General features: G+C 28.2%; 1 protein-coding gene across 2 annotated transcripts; it reads right to left on the reverse strand.

Moving 5' to 3' along the window:
- Window positions 1-834: 834 nt before the first annotated feature.
- LOC107459821 (uncharacterized) lies at window positions 835-4,159 on the reverse strand. Of its 2 annotated transcripts, none has more exons than XM_016078093.3 (3): window positions 3,638-4,150; window positions 2,561-3,073; window positions 835-1,412 (listed from the first exon to the last, which is right to left on the reverse strand). In XM_016078093.3, exons 1-3 carry the CDS (start codon window positions 3,887-3,889, stop codon window positions 1,176-1,178), a joined length of 1,002 nt encoding a protein of 333 aa, XP_015933579.1. In that variant the 5' UTR covers window positions 3,890-4,150; the 3' UTR covers window positions 835-1,175. The 2 variants fall into 2 exon arrangements, with proteins under 2 accessions (XP_015933579.1, XP_052108320.1); XM_052252360.1 differs by lacking the exon at window positions 835-1,412 and adding an exon at window positions 1,510-1,815 and having other exon boundaries at window positions 3,638-4,159.
- Between the last annotated feature and the right edge of the window lie 12,146 nt (window positions 4,160-16,305).

The raw sequence follows: 16,305 nt of genomic DNA on the forward strand, positions 1-16,305 counted from the left end.
GGCGGGACGAAAGTGAAGGAGGAGCTCAATGACGATGAGAGGAAGGGTGATGGCCTGATGGGAGTGCTGCGCGTGTTTGCCGTTTTGGAGAGTCAGGGTTGGAAGTGGGATGTTGGGTAATGGTTAGGGAGTTCCTCAATCCAAACGGCAGCGTTTTGGAGAAATTTAAAAAACCGGACAGGTCGCGGTTCGGTTCAACTGACCAGTTTCCAGCCGGTTCGACAGTCCAATGACGGTTTCTTAAATCTTCGGTTTTAGCATCTGTCCGAACCACTTTTACCATCGGTTTACGGTTCGGCCGGCCAGTTTGAACTGGTTTTCAGAACCTTGGGCAAAATCATAATTTCACTCAATTATTTTGAAATAAAATATTGTAATCCCTTATATACAATCCTTCACCCGCAATTGTGTTACAACTTACAAGCACTATATAGATCGATGACAAATAACGAAGAGAACTAGAATTCAATTCAGTAGATTAATATGGTGTTTCATTATTTAAATTTAACAAATAATAGCGTGTAATAAAAATGATTTCGTCTTATTCCAACTGAACCTCTTTGTTCCACCTCCTACTATAATATATGAACGTGATATAACCCGATTATGTTATAGAATTGACTAATTATATGATTCTTAGTTTCTTGGATAATAAATAAAATAAAAAAGATAGAGGCACCGGCACACGCGGGGGTACACACATTTTATAATTACCATCACTCGTTGTTTCATATCATTAAAACGCCAAATATTAACAGGAATCCAAATTCATACCACTACATCATGCAATATTTCTTTAGCTTTGAAATGTGCAACAGTAATGTGGTGAAAAAATTGTCAAAAAATCATAATGACCTTTAATCGAATGATTTGAAAGTTCATGCTATTAAACTCTTAACAAATGGTACGAAGCACTTCATCAGTTGCAAATTTGTGACACTCAGGGTCCTTGCAGAAGAACAGTAACTCCGTAAAAAATTAGTCATCTCTCTACCAAGGCCATGAAAGCTGAAAAATCTGAAATCTGAAATCAGAATTCAAAACCTCACAGATAATACTTTCTGTGAAAGAAAAAATTGGCTGAAACATTTCTTTGAGTAACATCCAGTTCCTCTAGATTTAACCAATATACTTGTACAAAACTGAATCCAGGCAAAAAGGTGACTTTTGACCTTTCAAGAAGACTCTGTTTCTGTGCTACCATTGTTTTCTTTAAGAGCCTCAGAATTTTCACTTGCGACTTGCTCCTCTTGCTGTGCTTGCTCAGGCTTTGCAGGTCCTGGACCAGCTGATACCTTCACCATTGATGGTCGCAAAAGTCGGTCACCAAGTTTAAAACCTTTCCTGAATTCTTGGATTATGATGCCATCCTCAAACTCAGTTGAATCCTCGCGCATAATTGCTTCATGTAGCTTTTACAAGTAAATTGCAAATTATAATTTATCAGAAAAATTTATCATATCAATCAGTCTTTCATACCTCTGAAGATCACTACATGAAATATTCAAAGAGACTAACGTATTGCGTTTCATTCAATTAAGTGGCTGATGCAAGCGATTTCAAAGTTCTATATCTTACAGCAGCCAGCTAAAAATAGTTCTCTAAAAATATGTGTTGAGATTCACATACATAATTTGCTACAATGCTCTCCTTTTTTTTGGCAATTTTGTCATACAGATTCAGACTCACCAAGTTGGCTCAAAATAATCAAGAATTGCCGAGTTAAAAACGAATCCAGGTCTTCATGAAACCTGAATAAGCTTGATTAAGTGTTTGAAAAAGTTGATTGAATTTCGAGCCAACTGGTTTCTGTGCCTGCATCAATCATGTATGACATCATTATGCCAAAATGCAGAAGAAATGATGGGGCCAACAATATACTTCTAAAACATTGAGATAATTTTCATATAAGGAGAAAAGGACTTCAAAATCTCAGTGATAATCCAAGGAAGACAAATCATATTGAACAAGTCAAACAGAACTCAATATGTTTGGATTAATGGTAAGTAATGCAGTAGAGGAGAATGGAACACAAGGTTGTGGAATGGAACAGGAAAATAGAGTAATTTTTTTTACTTAATTGTTTCAATAAAAAAAAAATAGGTTCTATCACAAGACACCCAAATCGGGAGGACCAAAAAATTGGAAATTGTAATGGAATCAGGAGGAAATAATTCCATCACTAACATTCCATCCTACTAAAATTTAAGCAATTCAAACAATGGAAGCTATTAAAATACCTTGGACTCCATTTTCATCTCAAACCAACAAACCAGACAGGATAAGAGCAAAGTGTCCCCAAATGAAATTGACAATTACACTGGCTATGGGTATTTTATACTAAACTACTAACACAACTTAAATAAATACTAACTGTTTCAAAACTATCCTACTATTAAAATTTTAAAAAGAAAAACAAGGGCGGGAGGAATTCTATTTTTGGACAAAACATTATCACCTACATGATAATAAGATTTTCTCCTCAATTGAAAAGTCAAATTTGTTTGACATCCTGGAAATAAAAATAAAATAAAATAAAATAAACTGATTACCAACTTACCAATGGATCAAAGGGTTTTCCAACTGTCTTAACTGGTTCAACCCCAAGTGCAGTAAGAATTTCCATGAACTGTTTATATATGCTCTGATAGCTGTTGTTTATTTTCTCCTCTCCTTCTGTCTCCACCTTGATCTGAGTTTTTGCTCTCTCAAAATTATCCAAGACAGGCAACAAGCTCTCCATAACTTCCCCCTGTGCATTAGTGACCAGAGAAAGGCGATCTCTCTCGGTTCTCTTCCGGAAATTGTCAAAGTCTGCACTAATCCTTAGAATCCTATCCTTCTCTATTGATAACTCTGCAGATAACGAAGCTATTTTCCTTTCAAGACCTATTTTCTCATCTTCAATGGACTTCAAATATGATTCCAGCTCGGCAACTATGGCTTCATTATTATTAGCTACCGCTTCTTTGTAAGACTGCAGTAACTCTTGCAAGGGTGAAGATTCCTCACTTTCATCAGCCTCACTAACCTCATTATGGCCAGCACTGTCCTCTACATCAACAGCACCATCCTGTTACAAGAGTTCACCAGAAAATTGAGCTAGAACATGGAAAATCAACTAATCCTAAAAACTCTTGACTCATCATTTTCTTTATCCGAGATAATCAAAGTTGCAAATATCAAAGATAGGTATGCATTGTGTGTGATTCTTAGATAAGCTTCTTAAAAGAACAAAACCAGAATATTTTTGTTTTCCTTTTTCAAAATAATCTATCCAACCACAATCTAAAGTTCATAATTTCAGAGTCACAGTTTGCCCAAAATAAATTTGTATTCTGGAACGGTCCAAATTATAGCTTTCCTCAGGTATCATAAACAATTAAAATAAAACTATCATATATTATCAATTTACCATTGAATATCGCCTCAATTTTTTATAGCATCACAAAATGCAAAGTATGATACACACTACTTCAAAGTAAGTGAACATAAAAGTCTCTCATTCCAGTACAGTCCTTCTCAAACCAAGAAATTTTGCAATCCAAAATTCAACTAGGTTCCAATTTCACCCAACCACACAAAATTTGAAAGGAAACAAAAAAAGAATTTAATTTAATTCCAAATTGAAACTCACCTCAAGCTGAAGCTCAGGTTCTTGAACTTGAGGCGAGGCCTCGGTGTCTCCTTCGAAAGCGAAAGGGGCGAACTTCGTGAAGCGCAGGGAAGGAATTGAAGGGAACCGCAAAGTGGTCCTTCTGCGGGTAGCAGTTTGTCTGAAAGAGGGAAAGGCGACGCATGAGGGCTTGGTGGCGGCGGCGGAAGAGGAGGAGGAGCGCGGCGGCAGGATACCTGGCCGGAGAATGGGGGTTCTAAAGACAGTGGCCATTTTGGAGAGAAAAATGAAGATTGAAGAGAGGAAGATAAGGGGAGGGAAGTGAGAAGTGGAACTGTGGAAGGGGAAGTGTTAGCTGTCAGGTGGCGAATGGGGTAATTACTGTGGAAGACATTGGTGGGTGATAGGGCTCCGTTCGATGGCCTCTTGGTATTTCAATCTGACGGTTCACCTGCCTTCGTTTTGCCTTCTGTTTTATTGGAAGAGAAACCTTGAGAAAGATCTCGAAGGATTAATAACTACTACTCTGCTACAACAATGAACAACAGTGATAGGCTGATAGCTAAAATTTAATAAGTAAAAAATAACAATGTGTTGTGATAAGAATGAAATGGAGGACCTCATCTTTTTCATACGGAAATGTTACGTTACTAAGGTCCTTATATTTAATAAAAGTGAATAAAAAAGCCTTTATGCATGTATAAATATAAGTATTTATTTAAAATTAGTATATGTTTTCGTATTCTGTATGAGATAATATATAAAATTATATAAAAAAAATTTGTTAAAATTTAAATAAAAAATATCTATAGTCATTATTATTATTATATATATTTTACAATTTAAAAATATTAAAAATAATTAATATTTGTTTTAATTAATTTGAATTGGGTGAATGGTCAATATGTAGTAGATTAGTCATCGACTTGTCGAGTTAGAAAATTCGTAGAAAAAAATTGTATTTGTCTTTAAAATAGATTAATTTTCCATTAATAGCAATACTTATGGACTTTTGTTTTGTTAAAATTTACTTGGGATGACAATTTTATTTGTTAGTATCATGTTAGTATCATATTCATTCTTGAAGTCAAAACAATATAATCAGTATTGTTACTTGTTAAAACTTCACATTTTATGAAATGATTTCTAAATTTTCAAATTCATAAACTTATGTCATTACAAAAGTTATTAGATCGATCGATTAATATTTTTTGATAACATAGTGTACCGAAATACCATCGTTGAGTATTAACGTAATAACGTTAGTGGTTATAAAGAGATTTTTACCTTTAAATAAATTATAGAGAAATTAAAAACAAAATTGATTGCTATTTCTCTAACAATTTATTTATTTATTAGTTTAAATTAAAATTAAGTTATATATTCAATTTATATTTGTTTATTTATCCTAATGATCGTATATAATAGATAATATATTTAAGAATATTTTGAAAGAAACTATTAAATTTTATATAACTAAAAGTTAACTATAAAATTGAAATTAAGATGAAGTGAAATATAATAAATATACGAGGACTAAAAGTAAAATAAATAATTAAAAATAAGATAATAAAATAATTAAAAAAAATTAAAAAAATAGATATTAAATAATTTAATATTTATTTAATTTTGGTCAAATAAGATAATATAATTGATTAGTTATAATTAATGTTGTTCACCCTAATGGTTTAATTGAAACATATTAAAATTTTAAAGGTAAAATTAAAACTAAATGTTAAGAATAAAATAAAAATAAAATTGTATTTGTTATCTTGAAATTTTTTTAATAAAAATTTTATTTATACATCTTTAAAATGCATCACTTTAATACAATGATATTTTTATTAAAATTAAAATTATAATAAATATCTTATATATTTGTTAGTAAATTATATACAAATATTTTTTGAAGTATATATTTTTTATTATATAAAAATAACTTAAATACTTTTAATGTGATTATGATAATTCATTAAGTATTATATTTTTTTACTAATTTATATTTAATAATTTACTTCTAACTTTTAATTATAATAAAAATATAAGATATGATGTAAAAGAAGTTAAAGCGACATTAATTTTTTACTAACAAAAAATATATTTTTTATTTATAGATATGTATCTATTTTTTTAAATTATACATTTTAATTTATATAAATTAATGACAATTAAACGTACAAAAAAATACTAATTAATAAAGAAATAAAATTTAAGATAAACATGTCCTGAACAAATTGAAATAAAATAAAGACTTTTAATTATGATTATTAATTATAATCACATATATTTACTTCAAGATTTATACTTCAAAAACTCAGTATATTAATATTTTATATTTTTATGTCTCAATTTTAGACTATCACAAACATTAGTTACTCTCCAATAATGACAATACTTTTAAAAAATAAACATAATTAAATGATCTTAAAATTATATAATAATTTTTAAAATAAAAAAAAATATACAATTACCTAAAATATAATATTTGTATAGTAACTGAAATTTAATTGTCAATATAAAAGTAACATATAATATCATTTTGTAATCAAATAAGTGTTTAATCAAAGAATTGAATACTTATATAATAATATGACAAAATAAATTAAAGTTTGAATTTAACAATGGCAAGCACTCAAGTTTAAATTTTCATACATTAATTTATTTTTGATAAAGTGAATTGTGCAATAAAAAAATTTATAAAAAAATTCATATATTAAAATAGAAAATAATTTATTTATAAATACAAAATTAAAAAAATTATTCTTAAAAGTTGAATATGCAGGTAAAAAAATAAATTATAATTTGTAAAAATTATCTCTAAAATTTATTACAATAAATAATAAAACTGTAAAAGTCATGTATCTATATAAATTAAATTATATTAAATTATGATATATCTAGATATTTAATCAATCTAATTAATTAGTTTGTAACTGATTTGATTTAATAATTTAAAAAAAATTGAATAACCATTTTTAGAAATATACCAATCTAAATAATATACATTAAAAATAAGAAAAATATAACTAAATTATATAATACAACATTCTATTCCTAAAAATTTGTTTTAGAGCAGATTTGATACCAAAATATTTATCATCATCTGTGGTATAATCTAATTTCACATTTAAACGTTATTTTCATAAAAAAATCGTATTATTTATATTGAAAAAAATATTTACTCACTATTATAATTTAAATAGAATATAAAATATATATTAAACAAATTTTTTTAATAATTACTCAGTCACAAATATTCATCAAGAACATAAGATTTAAGAGTATACAAAGCAAATATAATACCTACAACTTTTACACTACCACGATAAGATGATTATCATAAATCTTTTTAGCATAAATTAAACAGAACAACATATAATAATAAAGAAACAATCAAATCTAAAAAAGTTATAGAACACCTATCATACACTACAATTGTTAGTATTGAGGAAGCTTTAACCATTTGTTCTTTTATTAGCTGTCTTTTTATCTACTCTGCATTTTATCTACGAATATGTTAAGAATTAAACTTAATCTTCAACCTTTTAAAATTCAATATATTCTTGTGAAACACAATATTATTATGTCTTCTTTTTTATAGAAACTATTGAATGGAAGAACCGTTGGTAAAAAGATGAGGTTCTCTTATAATATGTATAATTGTTTATGATAATAAATTAAAAATAAATAGCATGAAATAATATTGTCTATATTTAAGTTAATTTTAATCTTTTTTAATAACTAGATTTGTCATAACCTAATTGATAAATAATGACAGTTAATACGGATTAGATATGTTTTGAGTATGTTATACATTTTACAATTTTGTACGAAATAATATTAGTTTTAATTTGTATATTTATTATTGGGTATTAAAAATAAAAAGTATTTGTATTGTTAGTATTTTTTAAATTTTCATCAACTCGGACTGTGATTGCCTAAAAGATCATCTATCTCGTTGGAAATAAATGTAATCCAATCAATTTTCATCTGATAGTGCTATACATTCGCATAATCATAGGAGAATTAACTTTAGCGAAATAACAATATGGTATTTAGTTACTACATGAGTATTTTTATATATAGAATTATCAATCAATTATGTATGACTTCTGATAAAAATAATACAACATGAATATTGTTTGTTATGTAAAAGATAACATATTGACAAAGAAAATTAATTATAATGGGTATATTCATTTTAAAAAATATTTTTCTATGTAATACTATAAAAAATATTATGGTGACCCTGAATTATTAGAGGTTCAACTTCTATCAATAGTGCCTAAATTGAGACATTTTTATACTATAATATTTATTAAACAAACAATTAATGAAACACCCATCCATACCTTCTCATTTTGAGTATATTTATACATAAAAAAAGTTAAAACAACAAAAGTAATAAAAATGATGATTTTTATAATTTTGTATAACTATCTATATATAGAAGACCATGATTATCTAACAAAATTAATTTTATTTATTGCATTCAATTTAAATAATTAAAAAATCATCTTATTTTAGTTTGGTCCTTAATTCACATTATTTAAATTTAGCTCAATAAATATGATTTGATTTGATTTAATTATTAGTAAAAAATTATCTCGAGAGCCTATTTTATTCATAGATTTATTATTTTAATAAATAATAAATTTAAAAAATAAATTAAAAATACTAATAGAACATTAAAAGAAATAAATTAAAAAATACTATTAATTAGTTAATATAGTTAATTTATCATAATAAATTATATTTAATGTTAAAAGAAACAAATTGCTAAACACTTTCATAAGCATGTCATGTCAATTCCATCATTAAGTGTAAAAACCTAATTTTTATATAATAGAATAGATAATAAATAGAATATATGAAAATATGATATGTGACATATTTTAATTATGAAATTGGTATTATATAATAGATTTTTTCTAAATTCTTATTACTTGTTCGTTGCTAATTTTTACGTAATTACTTAATAATTTTCGCCTATAAAACTATCAATTACCTAATATTATGAATTTAATTAATAAAAATGATGATATTAATATTTTTTCATAAGTCTTGTTATTATTTATAATTAGAAAATAGCTATAAATAAATTTATTTCCTTAATGAATGTTAATTTTGTTGTCAAAATTTATATTACCTTTAAAATTTTAGCGTAATTGAGTCTAATTTCTACATTTTGAAATGAATTTACCCAAAAAAATTAATATGTAAATCACATTATTATTACAAATTACTTTTTTAATATAATTAGTGGTGCTTATTTGAACCATTAAATTTAGCTTCTAATGATATTAAAGTCAACCTATTTTATTATCTTGTACCTTCAAAAAATTTATACGACTGACATAAAAATATAACAATTAAAAAAATCATTACAATGGGTATATTCATTTTAATAAATATTCTTTTATCTAATACTATAAAAAATACATTGGCCACTTTGAATTGCTACAGGCCAACTTCTATGTACAGTAGTAGAATGTTTAAATTGAGATATATTCATCAAATAAACAATCAATAAAACACTCATCCGTACTTTCTCATTTTGGATACATTTATATATAAAATAAAGTATACATAAAGAAAAAAAAAAGAAGAAATGAAGAAATGAAATAAAAAAAAATTATGATTCTTATAATTTTGAGTGGCCATCTATATATAGTAGATCAGACAACCATGATTATCTAATAAAATTAATTTATATTTATTACACTCAACTTGAATAAGTAAGAAATTATCTTATTTTAATTTAGTTCTTAATTTACATGATTTGAATTTAGCTCAATATATATGATTTGATTTGATTTGATTTAATTATTAGTTAAAAATATCTCAGTTGTCTATTTTATTCATAAATTTATTATTTTAATGACTAATAAATTAATCAAATTAATTAATTAGTACACACAATAAAATTGGTTAATACATTAAAAGAAATAAATTAAAAAATAATATCAAAAAATTAAAATAAATAAATTAGGAAATACTACCAAATCAAATTGATATAAATTATATGATATTTAAAAATCTAATCAAATCAATTAATTGATATAGTTAGTTTATCGTAATAACTTGTATTTAATACGTTAAAAGAAATAAATCGAAAAACATTCTCAAAAACATGCCATGTCAGCTCCATCATTAAGTACAGAAATCCGACGTTTATATAATAGAATAGACAATACATAAGCAATAAAACAAATATTTTTTTCTCCATTTACATTATAATATAAACTCTTTCAAGATCGGATTCGATGGTCCCAAAATATTTGGACTATTAAATGGTTCCATAACAAAACATGTTTTTAAAGTTTTTTAATAACTGTTAAATAGACTTTATTTAATTTTAATTATAAATTAATCTTTTATATATTATTTAATTATAAAATCTATTTTTTATTTTATAAATTATTATTTTATCATTCATCTATCATGATTATTAATAATAAAAGACTAAAATAATAACAAATTAGATCTTCCATTAATCGTAATAAACATTTTGCAATCTTAATCGATCATAATTTTATCATTGATCCGTTACATACATATTGGATTGGAAAAATCGTGTTTATTAAAAATTCAATCGATTGAAATTCAGGTTTCATAAACTTCAATCAATTGGAATTGATACACAATCGATTGAATTTTACATGGCATGTGATTTTTTTATTCAATCGGTTGATCGTATTACCCAATCGATTGAAATCATCAAAACAATTTGAGAAATAACGGGAATAAACCAGATTTAACAAGATTTTTTTCATTATAAATTAAAAAAACCGTTATTTTTTCAATAAAAATAAGACTTATTCACGTGTACTCTTGTGTACTTCTATATATTCTGGAGACGATGATAATAGTTGTCATTGTCTGTTGTAAAGCTTAAATAATTTGAGTTAGCCATTTTTTTTAGAATTTGAAGTGAAGTTCGCCTTGCTCTGCATACAAAAAATTCGTATTTGAAAAATTAAAGTTAAAAATTTGGGTTTTGAAAAATAATATTTTTTTATTTTATTTCAGAAAAAAATCCATTACTAAAATATTAAAAAAATTTCATTACACAATCAATTTCATGAATAAAGAATCGAAACAAAGAATTGCAAAATTAGAAATTATATTCACTAATCTCGATTTTGTAATCAAAATAATGGATTATTTTCTAAACAATACAGTAAAAAAATTGATGGGATCTCTATCGCCAACTGTGATTATCAATTAATGATGAACAAATATTGAATATTAAAGAGATGAATAAACAATGAAAAAAATTGGATATTAAATAGATGGATAAACAATGAACAAAAATAATGAAAAAATTGATAATCAATCAGATTGATAAAACGATTCTAATGGTAGGATTGAGTAATTGTTGATAGATTATTCACAATTTATAATCTTAATATTAAAGAAAAGATACGATTAGAGTATCTAAATCAAAATAAAAACTTAAAAATTGAAGATAAAATTTTAAAGATAAGATAGATGAATAATAAAATAATAATTTATAATCACGAGCAAAAAAATTTAGAGAAGCGTAACATATAACGCATTGTACAATTCGATCGATTGAATTGTGAAAATCTATATTGCTTTGAAGACTTAAATCGATTGGTAATATGACCAATAGATTGAATAAGAAAAACCCCACATGCCTTGCAAAATTCAATTGATTATGTATCAATTCCAATCGATTGAAGTTTGGAAAACCTGAATTTCAATCGATTGATTTGTGTATCTAATCGATTGAATTTCTAACAAACACTATTTTTCGCAAAATATTTATTACAATTAATAGAAGATTTAATTTGTTATTGTTTTAATTTTTCATTATTAACAAGCATGATAGATGAATGATAAAATAATAATTTATAAAATAAAAAATAGATTTTATAAGCAAAAACTGCACCTGAAAATCTGCAGAAAAGTGTTAGTGCAAAGTTCAAAACTAGTAGGTAATTAATTAAGTGCAACAATAGTTTGAAGTATTACAATCATCCAACAAAAACATAAAGTAGTTCAAAAAGAAATGACAATAGTTTTCATGAGACAAAAGTTAGCAGATAGCAGCAGCAACATGAGACAAAACTAGACATCTGAACCATCTTTCTCAGTATCAGCTTCTTCTTCAGCTTCAATGGCAGCATTTTCATCCTTTTGAAGATTATCAATGAACTTCATGAAGACAGCCACTCTGTCTCTTGATTTTCAAAAGAAGTTCTCATGCTTGCTTGCCAACTTCCTTTGTTCCTTACTCATGGCAATCATATGATTGGATTGGGAGACAAATTCTTGGACCACATTTCGAACAACATTAAACAGAGCAGATTTTTGTCCAGTGGAGATGGAAGTGCCCTCAGTGGAAGGAGGAAGAGAATCCTCAGGAATGAACTCGTCATCTTCATCATCTAGAACCACCCTTTCAGAGCGAGTAGGTCCTTTATGCTGTTTCACTGAACCACATCCCTTTAGGTATGAATGTCTATTTTTATAATACTTATTGGACAAGTCAACACCAAAATGCTCAAAAATACAAGCTAGAAACATTTCATAAGGAAGAGCTTTATTTTTCTCACTTCTAACAGAATCAAACATGTATCTTACCATCAAATAAGCAAAAGAGATTTCTGTTTTAGTGAGAAGGGCATACAAAATAAGAGTGTCAATGTAAGATACCCTTTGGTATGAACCACTTTGAAGAAGGACGATATGATTTACTATTCGGTGCAACTGAGCATGTTCATAACCCAGGGCTTTGTGAGTAGGGGTGATGCTATCAATCAGAGAAACATGTTCACAAATATGAGCCAGAGCATTATTGAAAGAGATACCAACTCCTTCATCCCACTTAACAGAAGTATATGCACAAGCCCCAACATCAGTGTATTTCAATAAATCACTGATTGTTTCATTCTTTAGCACAATGTCTCGACCCTTGACATAAGAATGAACACTGCCCTCATGATATGTCATGTTAGCATAAAACTCTTTGACTAAAAGTGGGTACACTGGTTTTTTTATGTTAAAAAGGTGATTCCAGTCCAGAAATTCCAAATTTTCAACAAACAAAAAACTTTTTTTTTTCAAATTTGGTAAATCAGCAAGAAAAGAGGGACACAGGGTACGGTACTTAATAACTCCTTCATAAAAATTATTATTCATGGTAGACTTAAATCTGTAAGGGTTATAGTCTAAGTGAGAGGTCATAAAGTGTGATTTGTGTGCAAAAGGATCAATGTCTTGTTCTCTAACAGATTTAAGATGGATACGAAGTTTACCTCTCTTAGAACAAGTAGGAACAAACCTTGTCTTAGGTTGAGTGGGCTCAGAAGTAGGTTCGGCAGCAGCTGGGTATTTTCCTTTTGAGGTGCTTGGCTTCGATGAACTGAATTTTGAAGAAGGTTCCTTCGGTGGTGGCGTCTGCTTGGTAGAGGATGGAAACCTCGAAGGGATTTTAGTGCGAGCCATGGGATCTGAGTGAGGAGGTGAGATAGGAGGAGAAGGAGAGGGAGTGAAGGTTCGGTTTTGAGAGAGAGTGGAAGGTTTTTGTTTTGCAGGAAGCTTGAAGATCTTTTCACGAGAAAGCTTTTGTGGAACAGTTTTCTTTCTCATTTGGTTGGTTTCTGGTTTTGAATAAAGAGAAGCAACAAAGGTAGTGGGAGAAACCGAAGAGTTTGAGGAGGAGTTATGACGGGAGAAGAAGAAGTGTTAGTAACCGCACCAAATTTTTTTTATTAAAACATGCAACTACATTATCTCTGATTTAGTTTTGAAAGGACTTGACATCACAAAAAGAAAGATTTGATTTTATTAAAAAAATAAAATAGAAAGTAATTTTTAAATTTGAAACCTTTTAACTGAAGGACAAAAAGGAATTAAATAAAACTTAATAAAAATAAATTAAGATACAACAAATAAATGGATCATGTAACACTCATATTGGGCCCAGAGGTGGTTTGGTTTAAGGAAACATATTGGACCACCCAGATTCTGAAATTTAAGGTTGGTCCAGATGATTCAGCATGTGCAGTGAAGCCCAGAAAGATCCATTTAGAGATGATTCTTCATATGTTCAGAATTATCTCATATCTATTTATGAGACAAAAACTCCAACAAACACATTAGTAACTTTGAAACAATGAATCATAACTTAAAATTCCTAGACTAGTCCTGAGCATGCAAAATCTGTCCTCAACTAATAGTTTAGTGAAAATATCAGCTAATTGCTCTTTTGATTTAACAAATTAAATGCTAATATCCCCTTTTTGAACATGTTCTCTTATTGAGTGAAATCTCACTTCAATGTTTAGTCATAGAGTGTAAAACTGGATTCTTTGAAATATTAATGGCACTCATATTATCACACAACAACGGAATATTTTCAGCAATTAATTTATAATCAGCAAGCTGTATTTTTAATCATATAAGCTGAGAACAAAAAGAAGAAGCAGCTATATACTCAGCTTCTGCAGTGGATAAAGCCACTGTTGACTGCTTCTTACTTGACCAAACATTCAAGGACTTTCCAAGGAAACAATATAATCCTGATGTGCTCATTGTATCAACTCTATCATCAGCAAAGTCTGCATTACAGTAACCAACTGCAAAAAAATCATCAATCTTAGGATACCATAGACCAAAATTGGATGTGCCATGAACATATCTAATGATCTTCTTAACTATAGAAAGATGAGACTCTTTTGGTTTTGATTGAAATCTTGAACACATTCCAACACTTTGCACAATATCAGGTCTAGAGGAAATTAAATACATAAGAGAGCCAATCATTCCTCTATACCTAATCTCATCTACATCTTTCTTAGTTTCTTCCTTTTCTAATTTTGAATTAGGGTGCATGGGAGTTCCCATGAGTTTGTCCTTTTCTATACCAAATTTCTTAACTATTTCCTTGGCATACTTCTCTTGATGAATAAAAATATCATTTTCAGTTTGGTTAATTTGAAGCCCAAGAAAAAAAATTAAGTTCACTCATCATACTCATGTCAAATTCACTTGTCATGAGTTTTCCAAATTCAGTATAAAGGGATTCATTGGCTAATCCAAAAATAATGTTATCAATATAGATTTGGACTAGAATGAAAGAATCATTAGAATTCTTGATAAATAGAGTAGTGTCTGTGGTGCCTTTTTGAAAACTATTTTTCAAAAGAAAAGAGCTAAGTCTCGCATACCAAGTTCTAGGAGATTGTCTTAAACCATAGAGAGCTTTTGATAATTTAAAAACATGGTTAGAAAATTCTTTATTTTCAAAACCAGGTGGCTGCTCCACATACACTTCTCTATCTATCACACCATTTAAGAATGCACATTTCACATCCATTTGACATAATTTAAAACCACAAAAAACAGCATAAGCTAAAAGAAGTTTTATGGCTTCCATTCGGGCAACAGGGGCAAATGATTTATCAAAGTCTATTCCTTCTTCTTGGTCATATCCTTGTGCCACTAGCCTTGCTTTGTTTCTTGCAATGTTACCATCCTCTCCTAGCTTGTTCCAAAATATTCACTTAGTGCTGGTCCCTTTCTTTCCATTTGGCCTTGGAACCAATGTCCAAACTTAGTTCTTCTCAAACTCATGAAACTCATCCTCCATTTCCTTTATCCAAAAAGGGTCATCAAGGGCTTATTTGACATTCTGAGGCTCCATTTGAGAGAGAAGAGCAATGTTTGATTCTTCACTTGCCTTTCTAGTTGAAAACCGAGTTTTAATACCATGAGAGACGTCCCCAATGACAAATTTATCAGGATAATTCTTCAAAAATCTCCATTCACGAAGTCTGGTGGGCTTGGAGGCAGATTCAATCACCAAGAAATTCAGGAAACTATTGGTTTCAGAATTTCCTTCAGATTCATGAGACAAAACGGAATTGGGCTGCTGTTTTGACAGCCCACCAGCTTTGGTTTTATTTTCTATCCTATTGGGCTGCTGTTTTTTTTTCTTTGGCCTGCAACACTTATCAAATTCAATTAAAGACTAATTGGGTATTTAACCTACTAAAAATAATGTTTGTTATCATCAAATTAATTTAGTTAATTTCTTAACTTAATAGATGTCCAACAGATTCGCTCAAGTGACAATCTGAGAGGTTTATTTACAAAGTCACTTCTAAAATCCTCTTTTGAAAGATTGGTACATGAAATTCGGATGCGCCGATTTCGATACATTAAATGATGTCGACAAAAGGGGAAGACTGTACTCTTTTTTCCTTGGTCATGTTTTTTTTTCCATTGGATTTTTCTTGACAAGGTTTTTAATGAGGCAATTCCCGTCACAAAGGGTTTTGTACTCTTTTTCCTTCACTAAAAATTTTTTTCATTGAATTTTTCTTTAGTAAGGTTTTAACGAGACATAATCCTAAATGGTTATTCAAGGGAAGTGTTGTGATAAAAATGAAATAGATGACCATAGACGACTCATCTTTTTCATACTGAAATGCTATATTACCAAAATCCTTATATTTAATAAAAGTAAAAAAAAAGCCTTCATACATATATAAATAAAGATACTATCTAAAGCAATACACAAGCAATAAAACAAATATTTTTCTCTCTCTTTACATTATAATATCTTTGTCTTTCTGCGATTTTAACTTAAAATAATTATAATATTAATAAATATAAAAATTACTTCTGTTATAGTAAAATAAGAGTATTGACGA

The sequence above is a fragment of the Arachis duranensis genome, chromosome 7 (assembly GCF_000817695.3).
Source record: "Arachis duranensis cultivar V14167 chromosome 7, aradu.V14167.gnm2.J7QH, whole genome shotgun sequence".
In the NCBI taxonomy this organism is placed as follows: domain Eukaryota; kingdom Viridiplantae; phylum Streptophyta; class Magnoliopsida; order Fabales; family Fabaceae; genus Arachis; species Arachis duranensis.

Bases quoted from the DNA above. Each gene is read 5' to 3' on its own strand.
- LOC107459821 (XM_016078093.3), bottom strand. From the start codon at position 3,889: ATGGCCACTGTCTTTAGAACCCCCATTCTCCGGCCAGGTATCCTGCCG. The intron at 3,074-3,637 runs GTGAGTTTCAAT...CTCTTGTAACAG, and splicing joins AACCTGAGCTTCAGCTTGAG to GATGGTGCTGTTGATGTAGA. The intron at 1,413-2,560 runs GTAAGTTGGTAA...TACTTGTAAAAG, and splicing joins GAAAACCCTTTGATCCATTG to CTACATGAAGCAATTATGCG.